Genomic DNA, 21,760 nt, shown 5'->3' on the forward strand with positions numbered 1-21,760 from the left:
GTGAACATACGCTACACTGACGAGTTTTCCTCCACATTGTTCTAGAGTAGCCTCACAAATTTGTTTTTGACAATCGCAGAGAATGATTGTGATTGTGAGAAACAGCAGCAGAAACACTATTATGAATCCAGTCAGTGCAGCAGCTCCAATAATGAGCCCGAAGAAAGTGATTGTCGTACATTTGACGGTTCACAGAGTCCCCGTCATTGTCTTTATCTGCGATGGAAAGAGTGGAGAGGCGGGAACAGGGATCACAATTCCTTTGAGGTGCATTTAAATCATGGCCTCCACATATTACTGAGAAAATTCCCTCTCGAGAGCGCCAGGCGAGATGGCGTCCTTCAAGCCCCACTGGGTTTCCTGTCATCATGAAATGGGAGCAGCAGATTAGGCGGGTGAGGGTCTGTGGAGGGAGGGGGGTAAGTGCAGAAATCGGGTTTAATCCCGTCTCATACAGCTCAGGCGATGTGTGCAAAGACACTCCTGCGTGCTGTATCTAAGGTACGCGGCACAAACCATGGGGAAGACCGCCGGGACGTGGCCCTATCATCAAATGCATTGTTGATATAAGTGTACGTCAAAATGGACAAATCTTCACCTGCAAAATCAAATTTAAATACAGATAACAGCGACACCATGTAAGATATGGATATGAAAATGATGCTTCACAACCCATGAGAGTATCTTGTTTTCCAGGAGACCAGAGGTAGCGCCCCAAGTTGCCAGTAAACTGCTAATCCAGAAATAACATGTTAAATGGAGCTGTTTAACGTCAGAAGAAGCACCCTAATTAAGATCCAGAAATGTACTATATTGATATATTATTTAACTAAGTAATGGGCCAAATCAAAAGCAACCTAGAGGTCATTTGAGATGGGTGGTTAATCATAATTGTAAAGTGACACCCTGCAACTACGCAGAGATTATAGTGGTCCTCCATGACCCTGCACTTATTTAACACAATTTTCTCTTTCTCATTTTGGATCAGACATAATTCTACTCCATTATAAAAGGATTTGCACCAAAACACAGGTGAATTGACGTAAACTTCAAATGCTGTGTTTATGAAAGTACGTGTCAAAATGGCCATTTTAAATTTACCACCTGCAAAATCAAATTCAAACAAAGACATCAGCACATTAAGCCAAATGAGTCGGATGGAGATATATTCTGTAATGGGTCAAAAATGTATTCTATTTCATGATTCTTTTCACCTTATGTGACTCCCTGAGCGTACATTAGAGAATCATACGGCCTCGTGATGATCTCTAGCCAGTGGCGGCTGTAGAAGGATCTCATCAAAGTGACAATTTAACACAGCTCATTGTGTTTAATGGAGTGCTGTAAAACACATCCTTTCCAATGTAATTAATGGCAACAGAGGACACAAATGTGGATGTGAATTGTACATTTACTCCATTTGTTCAGTTAGAAGTGACAGCATTAACAATCTGAAATTACATCGCCTGGGTGTTTCTCTATCCATGCAGCAGTAATTAGTACTTATATCAATAGCAATCAAGGGCTTTACTAATGTAAGAGCTCTATTTGATGATGTTGTGGGTCTTTACTACTGAGCAGTGTAAGGCTTTTGTCAAATATGTATCTATGAACCGGAAGATTAACAATTTCAAGATTAAAGTGTCTTAACGTCGACTACAGAAGTGTGGATACATACACTTTGACTAAATTATGAACTTGCACCTTAAAATAAGGAATCGCATGGGAAATCTATAGTCCAGTTATAGTCCACCTGCAAAAATTGTATGCGTAAAATGAGATTTAAAGTTAACTTTGAAAGCCAGCCAAAGTTTTTTATACAGGAAAATAGCAATAATTGAATGATTTGCGTGAATAAAAAAGCAATAATCTATAATGTCATGCTAGGAACCTAATATAGATTGATGACAAAACACACCTAAAACAAGATCAAATTGCACTATAACATATTAAGCGCACACTTGGTACAGATAATTTAATTACTGTCCAATAAATATGTCCACAGAATCAGTCATAATATCAAAAAAATATTCAGGTAGTGTCAAGTGAGTTCTTTTGGAGTCAATGTAAATGTTGTTTTGCATGTGGTACATTTGTATGTATGGTATTCACGAATGCAGAGGAATGAGCTGTACCTCGCAAAGCCGGGTTGCATTTCATTTCAAAAGGGCCCTGCTATGCAAATGGTTGACAGACATATTTTTCATCACTTTGATAAAAATAGAATGTGAACACTGGATTATTCCTTTTCTACGTGTCTTAGGAGCAAGGGACAGCATTGAAATAAAGAAAATGATACACTGCATGTTTTGGTGGAGTCCAAATCTTTTGGTTTTAAGGTTGCATGTGCTTGTGTGATAAACCAGGACTAAAACATCCAGTGGAAGTGTCTCAGAGGAACCCCGTCATGCTGGATGTATCCTGGGGACAGAGCGTCTTATGTCAGGCTCAGCACTGTAACTGTGAACCTGAGCGCGTGGGCAGCAGGGGCACAGACTTCAACACCAATCTCATGTTTGTGTGCAACTGTGAGCTCCCTGTGGCCTTTCTTTGTGAATAAGCATGTCAACGTATCTAGTCTGTGGACATTTTCTCTGAACAGTTAATAGTTGTCACCAATAAGATCATCTGAGAGTTTGATCTACTGATAGATCATGGAAGATACATTTTTCTAATAACAATACAGTAAATATTTTACATAAATTAACAGAAAAAAGGCTTTTGATAATATGAAGTTTGACCAAATCTATCTAGTTTAAAGGATCAATGGACTAATGTGCTTCTGCTCATCAATTAGCCGCGTGGGTTGAGTGAATACTTGTGCCGTTCATGTTCATGCCACCGGTGTGGAAATAAGAGCAGGCTTTCATCCTCTGAGCAGTTTGGACAGTTTGAGGAAGGAAAACATGCAGAAGAGAGCAGCGAGGCCGACTACAGTGTTTGTGAGGAGCCACTTTCAAATGCGACTTTGTTAAAACCATTAAGTGCTTTGCATTTTCACTTTCCATGCGCAGCCATTTGTTAAACTGTACAGCTTCAAAAAGCACATTTTCTCATCAAAATAAGACAGGACCATTTTCACAGGCTCTTATTAGATTTAAGGCACGTATAAAATTATCACTTTTTAATGAGTAAATCAGTAGCGTGTGCGTACCTGTAAACGAGTGACGTCCGGTGTTCTGTCTGAGCGTCACTTCATATGGCTGATAGACGATACATTTGGCTCTAAACCTCTTTTATGCTTTTAAGTAAAAGACTAGCGGGTGAGCTCGTAGTTCCCTGCGTGTTTACAGAAACACGTGGCTGCTCTGTGTAGCTCCGGGAGCGGGCGAGGTGCGAGCGGAGCAGACAGTGGATACAACAGGACTTAAAGGATCACATCAAGCACGTTTTAAGCAAGAGGATTTCATAAGGTACTTAAACAACCGTACTACAATAACTTACAGATCATCTACCTCAAAGTAGTCCGTTTGATTGGCCCATTTTGCAGTTCCGATCATGTGTTTTTTTGCAGTGATTGGCCCAATTATGATGGGCAGCCGATTGATCGGAGCGCCTTACAATACTCGTTTTGCACTGTTTAATATTGCATATTATGTTTTTATATTTAGTCTGCATTATTCTAATCTTGATACTTTATTTTATGCATGCCTATTATTATATTTTGTAGTATATTGTCTCCTTGTTACATATTGCTTTTTCTGGTTTTGATAAATTGACGTTTTTAAAAAAATTGTGGCTTGTGAAAATTGTCCTTCACTTTCTCTCAAATACAGACAAACAAATGTGTGTACCATGCTTCTATCCTAAAGGCTAGCACCAGTGTTACTGTGAGTAAATGGGGGCTCGTGGGTAAAAGGGTCATGTGGCAGCAACAGAAAAATGTGCAGGTCAGAGAAGCTCTAAGTACATTCAACCTCACCACCATTTCTGTTCTTTCTGTGGCCATAATGTCTACAACCACAGCTGCAGCAGGAACAATGTACTAGCTCAAATTTCACATTCACCTTTTCCCCCATTTATATATCATATAAAAAGATGAAACACTCTGCCTACTCTTGATTAAAGGGGCTGTACCCTTTTTTTTGTCATATAATGAATTCATATCAATATGGCCCCAGTACAAATATTGTCTGATTGAGCCATGTGCTTGTTATCTTGTATCAAATTGGCATGGATTCCACAGCTTTACTCTACACGTGTGATCGATAAACCAATGGAAAGATAAGAAATGCAGTGTGTTGACTTACAATGTGAAGCTTGAGGAAGTCTCCGAGCCCAGAGGAGCTGTCCACCCGCACCAGGACGGCATCCTTGAGGTGGGTGCTGAAGCCGATGGCCAGCCGGTCGGCCCGTGTGCTGGGACGATCGTTCGGAGGCCAGGTGTACGTGATGAGTCCTCCGTCGCGCCCAAATATGTACGTGGTTCCAGCTGCGGCGACAGAGGAGCGAAACAGCAACACGTTACTATTTTTCACATTCTGGACTTTTGCGTCTCACCTATTGAGGTCATGGTGAATATTTACTGTGGAAGAATAATAAAAGTCTCTTATTTGCACTCTTTATATTTCCATGCGGTTATGTACAGGACTATGAATGACTTTTTTGTACAAACTGTGCTCTAAAAAATAAACTTGCCTTGCCTATATATGTGTTTTTTTGTGGTTTACATGTTTCTCAAAGCTCTGTCTACAGCATGCCAACGACTGCTCTGGGGCCAACTGACTGAATCATGGCTGCCGATCTACACTAGGAGCTTCTTCTAACACGGTCAATACCTCACTCGCACACTGCATTCATACTAGGTTCGACTAAAAACATGCCTTGTGAATCAATCGAAATGGAGCGTGTGTGGCAAAAGCTCAAAAGGATTAGCATCTCGTGCAAAAACAACTATGTGTACAGAGAAGTATAAGTAAACAGATTCTTCAGAAGTGATAATGTAGATTAAACTGTCCAAATACTCCAGTAAACAGTCTTCTTTCTCTTTTCCGCTGTGGTCTTTATAAGTCATTTTAAGCTCAATACAATAATTAGTCGACGATTAAAAATGTCGTCGACTAAGACACCATCGACTTCTAGTACTACTGCTGCTGCCCTGGGATCGAACCATCAACCCTGTGGTTAACCCTGTCCGTTCCAAAGTTACATGTCAAAAATGGTCAAAGAATCAAGGAAATGAAGATGTGTCTTGTTGTGTTCAGGCCATGGGTAAATTCGGGCAACTTTAAAATACTGCGGCAAATAAAGATGCAATATTCTGTGTTGACGTAATCCTTCATTCATTCAGGAGTGGTCAACAATGACTACATTTGAAAACTTTGATACCACCTCCGATATTTCACTACTGTCAACCCGTCCAACGCTTGCTTTTGAACAATAAGCAACAGCGACACGTTAGAGCGTCTTAGGAGGACGCGGTGTTGACTTGCAGGTGAAATAAGGGCTGTCAACACCATTAACGTAACAAAACGTGCAAACTCCTACATTAGGCTAGAGTGCTTTATTGTGCAGAGTAATGACTTTGCACAGCGGCGTGACACACATCTCTCCTGAAGCACCCTCACCTTCATTTGCCGCTTTAAGTACACTCGCGAGCCTATTCACGTGTCGACGGGAAAAAACCCCGTGCAAATGAGAGAGGCAGATTCTGGTGTCACTTTGCTCATAACGCTGTGCAATTACTCTGTTTTACTGCTTCACCTCCAAAGAGTCTCCGGCAAATTTGCACACACTACATCCGGGGCGCCAAGGTAACCAGCATGCCAAAACGTACCACCTCTCGGTCTTTCCAATCATTAGCGACCTCAAAGGCAGACAGACCGCTAGTAGCAATAAAAACTGAGTCACCGGTCCAATTATGGCCCGGCGGTGACCTCTAAACCAGTCCATTAGCAAGTTGGCTGCACTCGCTCATGAAAGGGTTTAAACGCGACCTCATAGTGGGAGGGGCATGATGGTGCTAATTGAGTGGAAAAAAGTAGATGGTCAAATTGTGTGGAAAATACCGGCCCTGATGAAAGAAATGAACCAATGACAGTTATGTTTTATTAAAGAAAAACATACTCTTTTAACCATGCAACAAGTTAAGACGGTTGTGCTTTTGCAACCAGGCGTCTAATTAATTGAATTGTCCTTTTTTCAGGTTTTAGGTGGATTTAAAGTTAGTGTACATTATCCATGGCTTTCATAGAAAACTACTACTAAACTAAGGCTGCAACTAATAATTAGTTTAGCAGTTGACAAGTCAGCAAATATGTCTGTTGTGCATTTTAATAAATACAATATCAAACAAATAACGTTGAAATATGGTGGCTGATGGCTTCTTCTAGATAGAGAATATTTACAAATAACGTGTGTTACGAATGAAAATCACAAATGTTGACATTTTGATTTATTAATGCTGCTTTGTTCATTATAAAATGTATTTTTTATGTGTTTTAGGATGTGTAGTTCTGTTAACAATATGATTATCAGAACACACAATTTTTTTTAATAGTGAACTACAGTCACATTTAGTTAATAAATCGTTGCAGCCCTAAAAATTTAAATTACACATTATATAATATTTTGGTATTACTTGAAGCGGGAACTCATAATTCATACTATATGTTACATATTTCAAAGTTTGGTTTAATAGAAGTTTTTGCATGTATAATGAACACTTCCATGAGTGATTGTCAATGTACTTACTCAGTTTTGAATTATTTTAGAAATATAGAGTATGGTGCAAATCAAGTGGAGAAAACGTTCGAAAAATGTCCAACTGATTGAATTTGATTAAAGAAACATTTCAAAAAACAAAATATCCATTGTGTGACACCTGCTAACCATCAACGTGTCTTCCCTTATTGAGAGACCTGCCACCATCACCTCAATCAAACACATTTTTAGCTAATTACAAATTGTTCAAGATCAAGATAGCATTAGGGTTCAAAAGTAGCTGGGGGTGGCGTGAGAAAGGAAAGAAAGAAAAGGGATAAAATTGCGAAGTAAATGCCTGAGAGAAAGCCAAGAAAATGAATGCAGCTGTCAGATTAGCATAAAAACTTCACGAAAAATTAGAAAAGGAGGAAGCCAGCACGGGCCTGTGTGTTTTTGCACTTATATGTGTGTGTGCTAGTGAGAAGGAGAAGCAGAGCACTGCTAATATTCATAGGGCCAGGGAGTCAATCAGATTTTGCCTGAACAATGGATCATAAATCACTCCGACGGTAATTCCAACATTTTCTTGTCCACCAGTTCACAACAACATATAACCATCAATGCATTTTGCTGTATTCATTATATATTTCCTGCGCTGAGACTGAAAGTGTTCCATTTTCACTCACAGTTCACTTTCCATTCCCCTCGTTTTAGTCAATACACAGCGCAGCCATTAGTTAGGAAAAAAATATTGCATCATTAATTAACAATAACACGATTAACAAATAACAGAGGAGGCATGCAGATCTATGGCAGAATTTATTGTTTTCATAAAGCATAGTGCACATTTGTTACGCATAATGACATAACGCTGTAAGCAGTCTTGTTCGTCTAATGGATGAAGCATTATAGAACAAGATGGCTTCTACACGGGAAAATGCATTAAATGTAATATATTCGCCGAGCAGGGCATCATTTCTTTTTCATGAAGTCTGCCGGCTAGCTCTAAAAAACTGCTCTTGTACAGCTAATGCAAATCTGATGTTGCAGGAGATATTTCTAATTCATGTAGCCAGCGCTGGACTGGTGTCACTGTCCTCAAGTTTTACCCCCTGCAGTCACAAACGCTTGCACTTTGCTCCGGAGTAAAATAATTAAGCTCCTCTAAAGCATGTCAGTGAACTTGCCAGGGCCTGGAAGCGATCGTTTCCTCCTCTTTCTGTTCACCAGATATGACACACGCTTTATCGCTATGACAGCTTATTTACTTGTGGGAGAACTCAAAAACACTGTAATGCTGAGATCTATTTTGCACCGTATGTAGCAGCACCCGGAGTTTAATAGCTGTCTTGTCACACAGCAAAGGTCAACCAAACTAACTGCAGTGCTGAATGCAAGTCATGATAAATTGTGCAAATATTTACAACATTATTTGTACCTTTATTCGTGTGGTTTTATTGGTTTGTGCTTGGATCCTTGTTTGTACTTTTACAATTGGTGCACCAGTCAGCATTACAGTTTACTTAACAAGTATTGCTTTAAGACTTGTAACTTAAATAATGAATCATATTTAACATGCACATTCATGTTTTTGAAAAGAGTCAGAGGTATTTCACAATGTGTTTGGAATAATTAATTCTTAGTTTCATACATATTTGGACCGCATGGAGATAGAGATAGATGGAGATATTTCCTAAATCACTTTTCCTACAAAATAAATGTGTTTGTTTGTGACTTTTTAAACTACAATCGGAGCCCCCGCTGTCACTTTGTTGAGCCAATTAACCATTGCAGACCAGGAATAGCCGAGGAGAGCTGCAGATACGATGCACTGACCCTAATCTGTGCAATCACACGTCAGCCTTTACCAATCTCACTCAAAACCTAGTGTATTTTCCCTGCTATGGATCAACCTTTAGTACAAAAGTATCCCTTACTCATCCATCTTACTTATCTTATCTGGCCAACTCACAAACATAAAAGCCACGGAAACACATTACAGTATAACATTCGCTTTAAAGTAGAATAATAGTGCTAAATCGACTTTTTAGCCATGTTATAATAGTTTACCTCATGCATGTTTGAGTAATCCTTGAGTATGCAAAAAAAAAAAATCAGTTTTCACCTACCCCTTTTCTATTATTATCAAGCTGTTATAACGCAATATTGTGGTTACAATTAACAAAATGTAAAGTAATAATACTAGTATCGTTCAATTCAAAGTAATTGAATATATGTCTTCTCTAACTGGTCAAAATGTTGTAAGTACATATATACACAAGTTCAAAGTGTCTGTACATAGAACTTTAATGCGGGGAAAATCCACAGGAGTAGATAGTGGCAAACTCCTTGGGGGGCTGTTGGGGATTAAGATACAAGGAGAAACATGGCTTATGTACACCTACATGTTTGTGCAGTGTGGGCATGAAATCAACAGCCACGTGTCTATCTCTGCTGGTAGAAGTAATTATGTTCCCGCTCCATATTTGTCATTTGTGTTCTCTCCTGGGATGGTGCAAGGACCAATATGGATCTGCTGTAGTCATTAGATACACTCGTGTCCTGGAAATACTCAACGCCGGTGTCTTTAATTTGATGAAACTTATTCCCACTTCGCCATTTGACTAAGACGACATGTACGGAGCAGACAGGAGAGACTACAAACAACCAGACGCACAAATGCAGTTTCCCTGTGGTCCAAACATCACAACAGCAGAGCTTAACTTTCAAGGTTCTTTTAGACACCTAGATGCATACACTTCTCTTCAGCAAATGGATGCAAACAAATAAAATCAGCTAACAAATGCAGTTTGTTTTCAACCATTTTAAGTCATGGTGTATTTCTTTTCAAGACGCGTACAGAAATCGTATTGAATGTATTAGTCGAGGTTTAATTATCAGACAAATGTGAAATGTCTGTCAGATGAATCGCAAAAGTGCAGAAATATTACCTTATACCCTTATTTAAAAGTTAAAAACAGTACTATTTTTATTTTAAGCTCTATTTGTAGCATTTCTAACTATAAACAATATACTTGATATTCAAATTTTGCATTTATTCAAATACGTTCATGATATTATTTACATTTTGCTATAATGTAAATAATATCAGCTATAATGCTTGCCCTGCGACAAGTTGGCCACTGTCCAGGATGTACCCCGCCTAAGGCCCGAAGTCACTGGGATAGGCTCCGCTCACCCGCGACCCCGAAAGGGAACAAGCGGTAGAAAATGGATGGATGGATATAATGCTTACCTGTATTTTTTATTAATTTTGGTGTACTGGTTGAAAATAGGAACACACATACAATTTACATACATTTTTAACAATTCCTCTTTCATAATGAGAATATTTGTTCCATACATTCCGTGTCCAGCCGCATATTTACAAATCCATAGTTTCCCCAGAGTGCAAAAAGCCCAAAAGACGTTGAGTTTTGAACAGGAAGAGGAGGGGGAACCCGTCAGATCTTCACGATGAACATCTCAAGCCCAGGCCTACATGTGCTGGAGCATAATGAATGAAAGTGCCCTGTCCTGGGATAAGCTGAAGGAGAGCAGCTCTGCGCCGTGTCAGTTAGCATCACAGAAGATAAACATTGGCAGATCAAACAGTGGGCTTTCATTAAAAATGTAGCACGCTCCCAAGGGTTATTCTGGACAAGGAGCTGAGTGGAAGACAGAAATAGCCAAAATGGTCGACTGTATTCTAAAGAAACTTCCTGGTATTGTCACAGCCGTAGAGATAAATAGTACAAAGACTGCTACTTTAACCTTTTGGAATATAATAAACGATAAAACTAGACTAAACATTTTCCCACCACTTTTCTTACACTTCTCATTGCGCACATTACCTCTACAACTACCATTCATTATTGTGTTAATGCTGCTAAACTACTAAAGTGTATTTGTCTTGGTCTACAAATACATTTAGCCTTTTATAAAATAGCTTATATACTACTACTACGACTACGACTACGACTACGACTACGACTACGACTACGACTACGACTACTACTACTACTACTACTACTACTACTACTACTACTACTACTACTTTATAAAGCCCTTTTATATGTCTATTTATAAGGTGCAGAAACTGATTATTAATAAACATGAAAAACAGTTTAAAGCTCTCCAAACTTATTCCCCACTTTCCAAACACATTTGGAACAGTTTATAAACACTTTTTACACTTTTGGGAAGCCAGAGTTTTGAGCTAACAACAACCAGCATGTAAACAGTGCACTTCTTGTTTTTTGGAAGATAAATTGCTTCATAATTAGATACAGACGGTTCACTTTAAGCTCATTTTGACCCCAAGGACTGCTTTTATAACTGGATAAGGACATAATTTACTTTATAACATGACAAAATCGTGTAGAAACTTAAGTTTAGTTTAGAAAGCTGTTCTTGTGCAGATTTGATTGGACAGTGAGAGTCAACGAGTTGGTCCCAATGAGTATTGGAACAGAAAGCAGTCTTAAAGAAGAACAAAGTTCTACCTTATTAAACATCTTCGTAAGGCCCTCTGATGGTTAAATATTTATTAATGGGGCGTTTGAAGTGTCCGTCAGCTCCGACCCAAAAACAACTCTGGCTCCTTTTTTAATATTTGGCAACGTTAAATGTTTTCGTATGTGATTATACTGCTTTATTTCAATTAAAAATAAGAAAATTAATACAAAATAAAAAAGATAGTTTTTGGGTCTGCTCTTTGAAAGTGTATTTTCACAAAGGAGCAGCAGGGGGAGCTCTATTGCTCATTTTACTTAGTTCTGCTGAAGTTAGACCTCGGTTTTCTCAGATTGAAGTATTCCGTGAGCATGTCAGAAATATAGATCGGAGCGAGACCTTTGAAGAACAGTGCTAGCATTACATTACAATTTCCCTCAAAAGTCTCGCCCGTCCACACCGGCTTTAAGCTGATCAGACAGAAATATTCAGCAAACACATTTACAGTAGAGGCACAAATCATAAGCAGTAAATGTAAAATAAACAGCTAAGTGTCAGGATGCGAGGCGGGTAAGTGTAACAAGACAGACAGAGGGCTGGCACAGAGCCCGGACACACAAGGCTGGGGGTTCACAGTCTGATGCCTGTAAGACCACACAGCTCCGCTCCAAACAGGTCCTTAGACTGTCTTTCCTTTGACCTCCTCCACGCCAGCCTCATGTTACCACCTCTGCCGAGAAACGGGCCAGCAATCCAATCATAATTACATAGTTGTGATGGAAATATGAAAAGGAAAGATGACATTATAGATCTGCTTTCTGTCAGCACCTCGCACTTGTGTTACTCTCGACCTGCCGCCAAGGATTCCCGTAAATGAGCGGTGTGCAAAAATAGATTAGCTACGACGGTCCGTATTGTATCGCTTTTTTGGAGATGGATTTCTGATCATTTCCGCGAATCTGTTAGAGGAAATACATGTCCTCCCAAAGGTCTTTTTGACTATAAATAAGCAAAACACTTTTATCTGATCAATGTTTTACACTGGTATACATTCCCATTCAGTGTAAGGCAAAATTCAATTCAAGGATAAGGCTGGAAGTGGCAGTCACTGTTTCTCTAAAATGGTGACAAATTTGCTTTGTTAATGATACCATACTACCTTTTCTACCTTTACAAAATGGTCTTAAAAGGAAATTTAAGCCTGAAATGAGATAAATTGACGTAGTTTTTCCAGAGCGTTCATTTATTAACATCATTTCAATAGGCAAGGCGAGTTTATTTGTAGAGCACAGTTCGTAAACAAGGCAATTCAAAGTGCTTCACACAACAGGAAAAAATGCATTAAATCACAAATACATGACAGAAATGACAAAACCTTCATTTTTATTCATTCAATTTAACAATTTTGCTGACATGAGTCATACATTTTGATTCAATGAATGATTGTATAACTTGAGTCTATTTGAGTGTTTGTTGCCTCCTCTTGGGACCTCCACAATTAACAGCAACTTAATGATCTCTATCACATTACCATTTTAGATCCAACTAAAATCATTAGCTCAATTTATGGAGACACTTTTACCCAATTAAACAAAATGGTTATTGGTAGCTGGTAAAGGAGCTATTTCAAATCGATGCTGCTGAAGATAAAGTTCCACCAGGGATCACGGCGTCTCAAGCAGATCAATGTGCCTGACTTGATATACAGTATTGTGCACTATTTCACTTTGGGGTGGTCTAGTCGGGGGGCACGGTTAATATTAGTAGGGTTATGAAGAAACTGGTTCCTTGATAATTTAAGTGTTTTCGGCTGCATGTTCAGGCTTGGCAGCAATTACAAAGATGTGAGTTATAGAGACAGTTTGATAGTAGGACAGCCGCAGAGCATAATTAAACGGTACATTGCTCATACCGCTGTGATCCAAAATAATGATGCCAATACTGTGATATTCATCTATGGGCTCGTGTCTGATCCACTGTAATAATAATGACAGTCTACTCCAGGCGTCTTTGCAATTCAAAGTTTTAACAAATATTATTCAAACCTCCTGTGATATGAACCAGCAATACAGGATTAGGGAACAAAGCCCAATTTGATTATCTAATGTCATGGGATTACTGGGCTGAAGTGCAGGGGGATCTACATGTTATTCTTAGTAAGAGCAACTCCACTTCCACGCTTGTTACTACAGCGTGAAGCACTTGTTTTGTTCAAATAACTGTGACAACTGTTTACTTGAGCTCGCAGTTGAAAAGAACTAAATTGTTCAACTCTTTTGGAAGATTGAGAGCCATCTCTGCCAAGGCATTGGTCTTGTTTGTGCAACTGTAAAACTAAAGTGTCGAGACTTTCAAGTTCAGGAGTGAATGTTCGTTCAATTGCGACACAGAAGTTAGCCCATACCTCAAAATGGTACAGAAAATCTGGATTTACCCAAATTCACAGAAATGAAATCAAAATTTCACTATATTTTTCTGTGATGTATTAAAACTCGAAGTACGCTGTAAGCATGCTAATAATTGTTAGCTTTACCATTGTTCAAAGCACTTATAAACTCATGGCGGTGAATAATTACAGCGCTAAAAATGTATTAGATAAGAAAATTGAGCATGATACATGTGGACTGCTGCAAAGAGTTCTTATTTTCAGGACAAAAAGATACAGCACCTTTGAAGTAGGTTTTTCTGATTAGCATTTCCATACCTCCCTGAAACGTTGCAGTATATGGACACAAGTTTACTTTGGATAAGTTTATTGATGTTTTTCTTGACATTGCAGGTGGCACTTTTTCTATTTTTGATTCACAGTTGGTGCTTTTGCAAAATAAAACAACAATTGCCTTTTCTGTGGCATGTTTCAGAAGAAAAGAAAAGCTTAGTAGTGCGCTTTCTCTGCATGTGCCTTTGTGTTGCCGTAGGGACAAAAAAAAACTGCACGCTGTGAACTGTACTGCCCCCCATGTTGGAGGAGGGGCATTACCGGTCACCACGGGTACGTCTGTGCCCATCACCACCTTCGCCATTGCCTGCAACATACAATGTCCATGTATTTGGACTCCGGAGAAATTTTGTGAACATGTAGGTCAATTTGACTTTGATGTAAGTCCCTCAAGCTATTTTAATTTCGAGTATATCCACATGTGACCGCTCTATAAAAAGCCTTTGGTGGTGGATGGTAGGTGAAGGTTCACTGTATTCAGCCTGTTGTGCTGTTGGCAGGCAAAGTCTAGCAGCTCTGACCTAATATTATGAATCTATTTCTTTCAACTGGCAACACTACAGCTAATTAAGTCATTGTCACGGACATTCATTATGTTTCAAGATCAAGGTCGATAGAATTCCTATGGGACGTCTACGACCAAGCCAAGCTCAAAATCTGGAGAAGAATCCCTGAGCACGGCATTGGGCCCTCAGTGCTCCTGAGAGGTGGACAATATGTCAAAATGTAGATAATATTGTGAATGTTGTTCATTTGATTATCCAGCATATCAATTACAAAAAACTTTACTGCTGTAAAAGTTCAAATAAATAATGGTGATATTTCTTCACCTTTCTGATCAATCTGACATTTCATATTTGTCAAATAATAAAACCTCAATTAGTATGTTTGAAGATATGCTTTAAAACATTTATTTTGGATTGACATAATATCGTCTGAATAGTGTTATTGGGATACATATGAAAAAAGTGCTAGATTATGGCGATATTATATATATGCATTCTACAGCAACAGTCATTGTCATTCAGCTCTAAGATTCATTACAGGAGAAGGATACAGAAATCACCACTGTTAAATAATATTGTGCCATTTTATGAATTTAAGGCAAACAAAGACAGTGCTCTTGCTTTGCATGATTTTATAACATATTGTATCTGTTTATGTATTTGTGAACTGAATGTTTTATTGATGGTTTTATTGACATTGTACACACATTCAGGTGTGTTTTGTGAACACAGGGTGCCAATGGTACTATAAATAATGAATAAATAAACATTTATTTATCACATACAATGCACATATGAAATACTGACCAACATAAAAGAGGAAAGGTTATAGCAAAATTGCTAATTTCCACACGCAGTCTGTGGACAGACAGATGCCAAAAGTGGCGTACATGCCAATAAAAATGAAATATGTACACATTTCCAGCATATACTCACACAATAAGTCATAATAGTAAAACTAGTCCCACTCATAATACTCAGTCAGTCACACACATTCATACACGATTTACATATGTAGAATTCATGTTGCTGCATGTATTCATACAAAAGAGATTTAAGGAGTTTGAAATGATAGGAGTACATTAGTGCATATTCTGAACATAAAGTAGTTGGTTTTCGTCCACTGTTTGCAAAGTTTGAGGGAAAGTCACCAATGTGTCATGGGAGAAACCTTTCATTTTGAAGAAAATAACTAATACGGTAAATATCACGCACTATATTAGTTTTCAAAGCCCTTCGATATCCTTCGACTAATTGTTGTTTGATTGTCATATACAGCTTCTGTTTGAGTGGCTGGAGTAAACACTGGTTTTCACTGTCTCAATATAAGGCTTATTTTATTTGAAAACTCAGTCAATAGTGCGCAGATGTACAATAAAAGCCGTACAGACTCGATCCCGCTGAGAACAGATCATGTCATTAACCAGTAAGCCTGTCTGTGATTATCAGTCATATTCTCACACGTCAAAACAAACAAACACCTCTCGCCACATAGTATTTTTAGCGACATAACATAACCAAATTGCTTGATGTGAGAGGCGAAATAATTGCAATGCTGTCTGACTGGCAGCGAGACGGCGGTGAAGAGGCGGTATATAGTGCAGAGAATTTACAGCAGGCCCTGGAATATCAGCTATTGTTCTGCTGCTTGTTTGAATCTGCAGTTACAACATGGCGTCTGCACTCGAGCTCGACCTCCCCAGGGTGCAAATGAAGGGGATTCAGCAGGACCATGAAAACGGTGCTATGAGGAAACCGGTATACGAACAGCAATATCCTTGTGCCTGTCTGTAGCTCACATTTATCTACAGTACAACCAGGATTTTGGAACAATAGCAAATAGTTGGCAGCTAAGATTGCTTCAATAGATAAATGATGTATTTGCAATGGAAGGATTAGTATTGGAAAGACATAACAAAATTATTACAGATGGCCCATAAATTCTGCTCATATTTCTGGGCTGATATACTTTATTGTCCCCAATTTACATATTTAGAATCTACTACAAACTCATCCACAACCCTGTTTTACTACAAATCGGGATAAGAGAAGGACAGGTACCGAGACCCAGTATCAAAACAGCACCGGTGCCCCGACTTAGTGCTCCGCTGAATCAATAAGCTCCAGCCCTAACTATGCTAACGAAGAGCTGAGGATTCAAGATGTGTCCTGTGCATGCTCCCTGTCAGATCCCCTTTGACTGCCTGAATCCAACCATATCTGCGTTTGCATCAGTCCATTTGAGACGCACGGGTCGCGTGTACGCACTGTAATGTATAATCTGTAACATTTCACCAAACTACATACAGAGGCGCACATTATTGAAATGTGTTGGCCATGTATTTAGCCTTTAGTAAATGAAGCTGTGACTGTCCTAAATATGTCCTAAATTGGAAATCTACTATGTTTCTTAGTGTCAGTTAGCGATATTGGAGGATGGGAGGGCATCTGACACACAGCGATGCGTCGTGTCTAGTACGAGCTAGACTAGATTAGACTTCGTTTAATATAAAAGTGTAAAATAAATTGTGCTTGAATGTGTTTCAGAGTGCATTACTGTATCTGTAACTTTTTCGGTACTCTTATCTGTTACATTTATGATAGAGTAGTATTATTGATAAGAGTAGTATTATCGATAAATACTTAACACTACCCAGCCCTAAGAGCAGTGTCACATTTTATGCTGTGTCCTCTTCGCACTAATGTTGAAATAAAACATTGTGTGTATTCTTTAGGAAGCTGGTTGGCCCAAATAAATTCATTCATGTGCTTGAGATTTAAGGCCAATACGCTAATAAGTGCAAATATTGCTCTGCTATATCTCTAAAATTATATATCGGTCAATATCTAGTCCACAGTATGGTACCAATTCCATAAAATATTCCATACCATTTTACAATCTCCACCAAAATTAATTTAAATCAATTTTAGCTAAAAGGTTAACATTGTGTGTCTCAGTGAAGTATATTATTCACCCCAGAACTGATTTGATAATATATTTTGTGTGCATTGTGTGTTTTTAATCTACTATTGAGGGATTAACTGTGGGAAGAATATTGTGGAATCACGTACAACCCAAAATTAAATGAGTTTGAGTCAGCTCTGCCGACTAAGACTTCTAATGCGCTTTTTCTTTTCTTTTTGCCAAATGATTGTGTTTGTGTGCACTAATACACCCTCCCAAAAGCTGTCAAAGCTTGGCCTTGCACTGTATACCTGCTCATTGTTCCAGTGCAACCAGCTCCTTACAACAATTTCAGACTAGCTCAGAGGCTTTTCTCCGTCTGCATCCGCGTGTGAGGAGCCCATTGGGGAGACTAAAAAAGACTACGGATTGTTGACTTGTCTTAATCCTCTCTCGGCACAAACAGCCTTAAAAATAGGATGTGCATTTGAAGAAAGCAGCTGCTGTGAGTAAAGCTTTATCCACAGGTTGAGACTAGAACAATCCTGTACAACCGTGCTGGGAAATGTGCTTAAATTACTGTACGTGTCATGGGGCAAAGATTTCCAAAATACAATACAAACTGAATGCCAAAATATTGGAAATCTCAATGTAAAATTCATGAATATAAAAGTATAAAAATAATGCATGTCATTTATGTATTTCTTGATATTTGTTAAAATATGCATATTTATTCATATATATATATATGTATACATATGCATATCTTAACAAACTATAATAATAATAATAATACTGTGTATTTCTGTAGAGCTATAGAGGTTGTGCTTTTATTTCAAGCACAACCTCTGCCTATAAACAAATAACTTGAATCGTGGGTTTTGCTGCACGTCCTGGTCCTTCACCTCTTCACTGCAAACATTTTTTCTCAGGACTGCTAAACGTGTGTTTTATGTTGTGGATATTTAGAACGTTTATCATGAATGCAAGAATGAGTCTGACCTCGCGTTTCCGCGTTGGCATCAGTTTATACTTCCATTAATTCACTCTTTTGCATCTTTTTCCGTGAATATGAGGCTAATTATAATGAAATAAAATACATTTTTGTAGCTTGCCATCAGCAGACCAAGGCTATGTGGCTGTCATCTCCCCTAGTGGTCTTGACCCACCCGTGCATCTCTTTTTTCTGAGTTTGATTCTAAACCTAACAAAGCCCAATGCTCACTGCATGCGCCCCATAGTAAAGAGAAAACAGAAAAAGGAGAAGTGAGTGCGGGGAAAGAGGGGAGTAAAGTTTGTGCTGGTCTACACGGAGAGAAAGCACTAAAGCGCTGCGAGGGGAATAACAGTTAAGCATCAGTGATCAGTACAAAAATCTTAGACTACACCAATGTATTGCATTGCTTACCCACAGCCACCTGGAACTATGGATCGGACAGGTACTTGTTGGGAATTTTGTGAGTAAAAATGCCCACTCTTCATAAAAACTGGCTTGTTTGCCATAGATGGTTGCAGGTCACGGCGCTGTAACCAAGCTTGGCTATAACAGTCAATGTTTTGGAAATTCCTTCGCGAACTACTCAAACTGAGGCCTTGTGAGCTATAGGTTGGAGACCCCTGAATTAAGCAAAGGGAGAACTGTCCCAGCGCATCCCCTGTACTTAGACCCTCCTTCTCGCTGTCCAAACATGTCCATAATTGGCCTTTTTCCTGTAGTTGCTGTAACATGCATCTCATACATTTTATACATCTTGGACAGTCTTGAGATTTATAAGCATGAGAAACAACCAGCAGTTTTGCCAACTGATATATAATACTGCAATTCCATCATGAAAGTAACCTGTGCTGTAAAATATCGCACAGTCGACACTCTGCCATATTGTGCCTTGCTTCTTTCAATATTTTTTTTAAGTGATAAATCCCTCTTTTGGTCTCTATCAGACGGCAGCTGCTGAGCTACTCTGTTTGCAGTCAGCAGAAAGTCGAGTGGACAGAGGTGCTAAATCAAGCTCTGGTGCACATTGGCTGCATACTCCGTGTTGGCTTAATAAGTCCAGGCATATTGGCACATATACAGCACGGTCGATACTAACTTTTACACTTCATTGGCCTGAGACTTCATCTTCGCCGCGCACTGACGGGGAACTCACTTTTATCTTCTGTTTGTCACCGAGATCTAATAACTCCTACAGTTTGAGCAGCAGCACTGTTTCAACACCGGGACAGAAGGAGAGTTTGTTCAATGTTTTTATAATAGTACAAATGTGGAGAAAAATACACCCAGTAGAAGGAAAATAAAAGAAGGAAAACACATAATTTTCTTCATTACTTGCCCACTGTAAAATTCTGACAAACAGGAAATCTCTCTTATCCCAAAACACTCACACTGGGTGAATGAGACAATGTCGTGTCTCCAGCTTGACACACACGTACAGTCCAGAATGAAAGGATGCTAAATTGTTAACCTTTTTGGATTACTATAAGGATGTCCTTTTTAGACAGCCATTCTCTGCCTTCTTTTTATTCCCCCTCCAGTCTATTGCTTTTTATTTTGTTTCGGGTATTGCCTTGGGGTAGACATGGGTCAGATATGGCATGTACTGTACATATTAATGTCTGCATGCCCTTGAAGATACAAGGTGATTTTCTCTGTATTTTCTACATTCAAAATAATGAGAACGTTTGGTTTGAAAAAAGGAGAAGAGAAAAGAAGAAGAAAAATGTACTACATGAAATAATTAGTTAATTCAACCCATTAATAGGATGTTCATATGCCCGCCATTGAGATAAAGAAAATCAAAGCAAGTTCACCACTTGTTTTGATCATATTATTCTATTCTACGCTTGTTACAAAACACACAAGGTGATGTGCTGCAAAATGCTAACAACGGACATAATTCCTCATTAAAACAACATTTTCAACAAAGCATTAATATTGATGAGACGGTGTTCTGCAGAGCGCAGGTCTGACTTGGGAGAACCGGGTTGTTAACAGGACGACAAAAATACTTTCATAAATGCTACTAATGAAGGCGCTATTTAAACTCACTGCCCCTTTTCTTCAGGCTAGACTGGGCCCGTTTTCCAATTAGCCTATTTCCAAAGTATTGTTTTAACAATATCCACTGACCTATGAGCCTTAAGCTGCTGCTAATAAAGACAATCCCCGAGCAGTTTCATCCATAGGGCGGCTGACATTATCCAACCTGCCTTCATAAGCTGCGCCGGATTAAGCCTCTTTCCTTCCCCTCCTTTCCAAGCCTCCCTCGTCCCTGCAATGCTCCTACTAATTTGACGTAATTAAATTAAGTGGGGAGTCAAAGTAGGGCAATGCCACTTGGACCCTTCATTGGTCACCCCGATTATGAAAGACACATGCTTCAAAAACGGCCAAATCGTGAAACAGGACTGAGAAAGATTGACACGAGCACCAAACTCAAACCTCAAGGTGAATGCCCAGCGCAGAAAGAACACAAAAACGAGACAAGGAAGAAGGATAAGTTATATTTGTGGCAGCTGGTTATGTTGTGCTCTCAAACCATTAGAGGTGCTGTACCACATTTCAAACCAAGAGTGAAGAGCGTGTTTAAATTTGAACTGTTGGCACTGCCCACTGTGTCCCTTCTCTCACTCTTAAGTGGAAACATGACATAAAAACAAGTTTCACAGTCGTTTCAACCAGAGTGGCCAAGTCTGCTTCTTTATAGCGACGGAAAGTTGACAATTTTTTAAAAGTTACAGGTTGTGGTTTTTGGGGCTTGCACCTGATTGGCACGTTTACGTCATAAAAGAGGTGATGTTTAGGCTTCTTTCAGGTTCCTTTTATGTTAATAGACAATAAATAATAAATAAATACCTTAAGTTATTATCAAATAGAAAAAATCCTGTGTTGTTGTCGTTTGTTGCGCTTTGAAAATCTGGCAACTCTGCTTTCTACATGTTTCTTACTAAATGTGCTTGTTTGGACAGACATAAGTGCGCCTGCAGATACTCTAATGGTAGTCTCTTAACAAAATGATATTACAATGCAAATGTGATATCCTTCAGTCTCATTTTCCTTCTCAAATGGTTGTCTATACATTAAACAGTATATGTGTGAAGTGCAATCATCCAACTGTATCCACATTATGGCATGGGATTCGTCTTTATTCCATTACAAGTGCTGAAAAATACCTCTATCTGACTGTAAGTTGGCCTGGTGACCACATCTGCTTGTCTCCACGGTGATACATATGTTTAATGCCGTGCTGTGGGGCGTTCCGACGAAAACAATAACATTAGGAGAGAAGCTGATGACAGAGAAGTTACACAGTGCTTCTGTCAGGTATTGCACCTTTAACAGGCCATAAACAGGAAGAACGTTTATGGTAGAATTTGTCTAACATGACATTTGGTTTCAGTGACTTTACCATCAACACAATTAAAAACTATATAAAATGACTAATTTAAAAAGCATAATTAACAAGCCACAGTTATTTTTGCTTTCCCCGCTTTGTCCTGCCAAAACTTAAGCGTCGGTATCTGTTCATA

The 21,760-nt window shown here is 38.9% G+C and overlaps 1 protein-coding gene across 25 annotated transcripts in view; it reads right to left on the bottom strand.

Moving 5' to 3' along the window:
- The window catches only part of LOC140351099 (neurexin-1a-like), a 313,779-nt gene that overhangs the window by 103,722 nt on the left and 188,297 nt on the right, over nt 1–21,760 (bottom strand). For all 25 annotated transcript variants that reach the window (XR_011925335.1, XM_072436782.1, XM_072436781.1 and 22 more), the window contains one exon: nt 4,251–4,432. Coding sequence is in view for 24 of the 25 variants with exons in the window: in XM_072436782.1 (XP_072292883.1) it covers nt 4,251–4,432 (182 nt within the window). In the remaining variant the exon portion in view is untranslated. The remainder of the gene's footprint in view (nt 1–4,250; nt 4,433–21,760) is intronic.

The sequence above is a fragment of the Eucyclogobius newberryi genome, unplaced genomic scaffold, assembly GCF_026437365.1.
Source record: "Eucyclogobius newberryi isolate DKJ021-1_F unplaced genomic scaffold, fEucNew1.0.hap1 SCAF_8, whole genome shotgun sequence".
NCBI classification, from domain to species: Eukaryota; Metazoa; Chordata; class Actinopteri; order Gobiiformes; family Gobiidae; genus Eucyclogobius; species Eucyclogobius newberryi.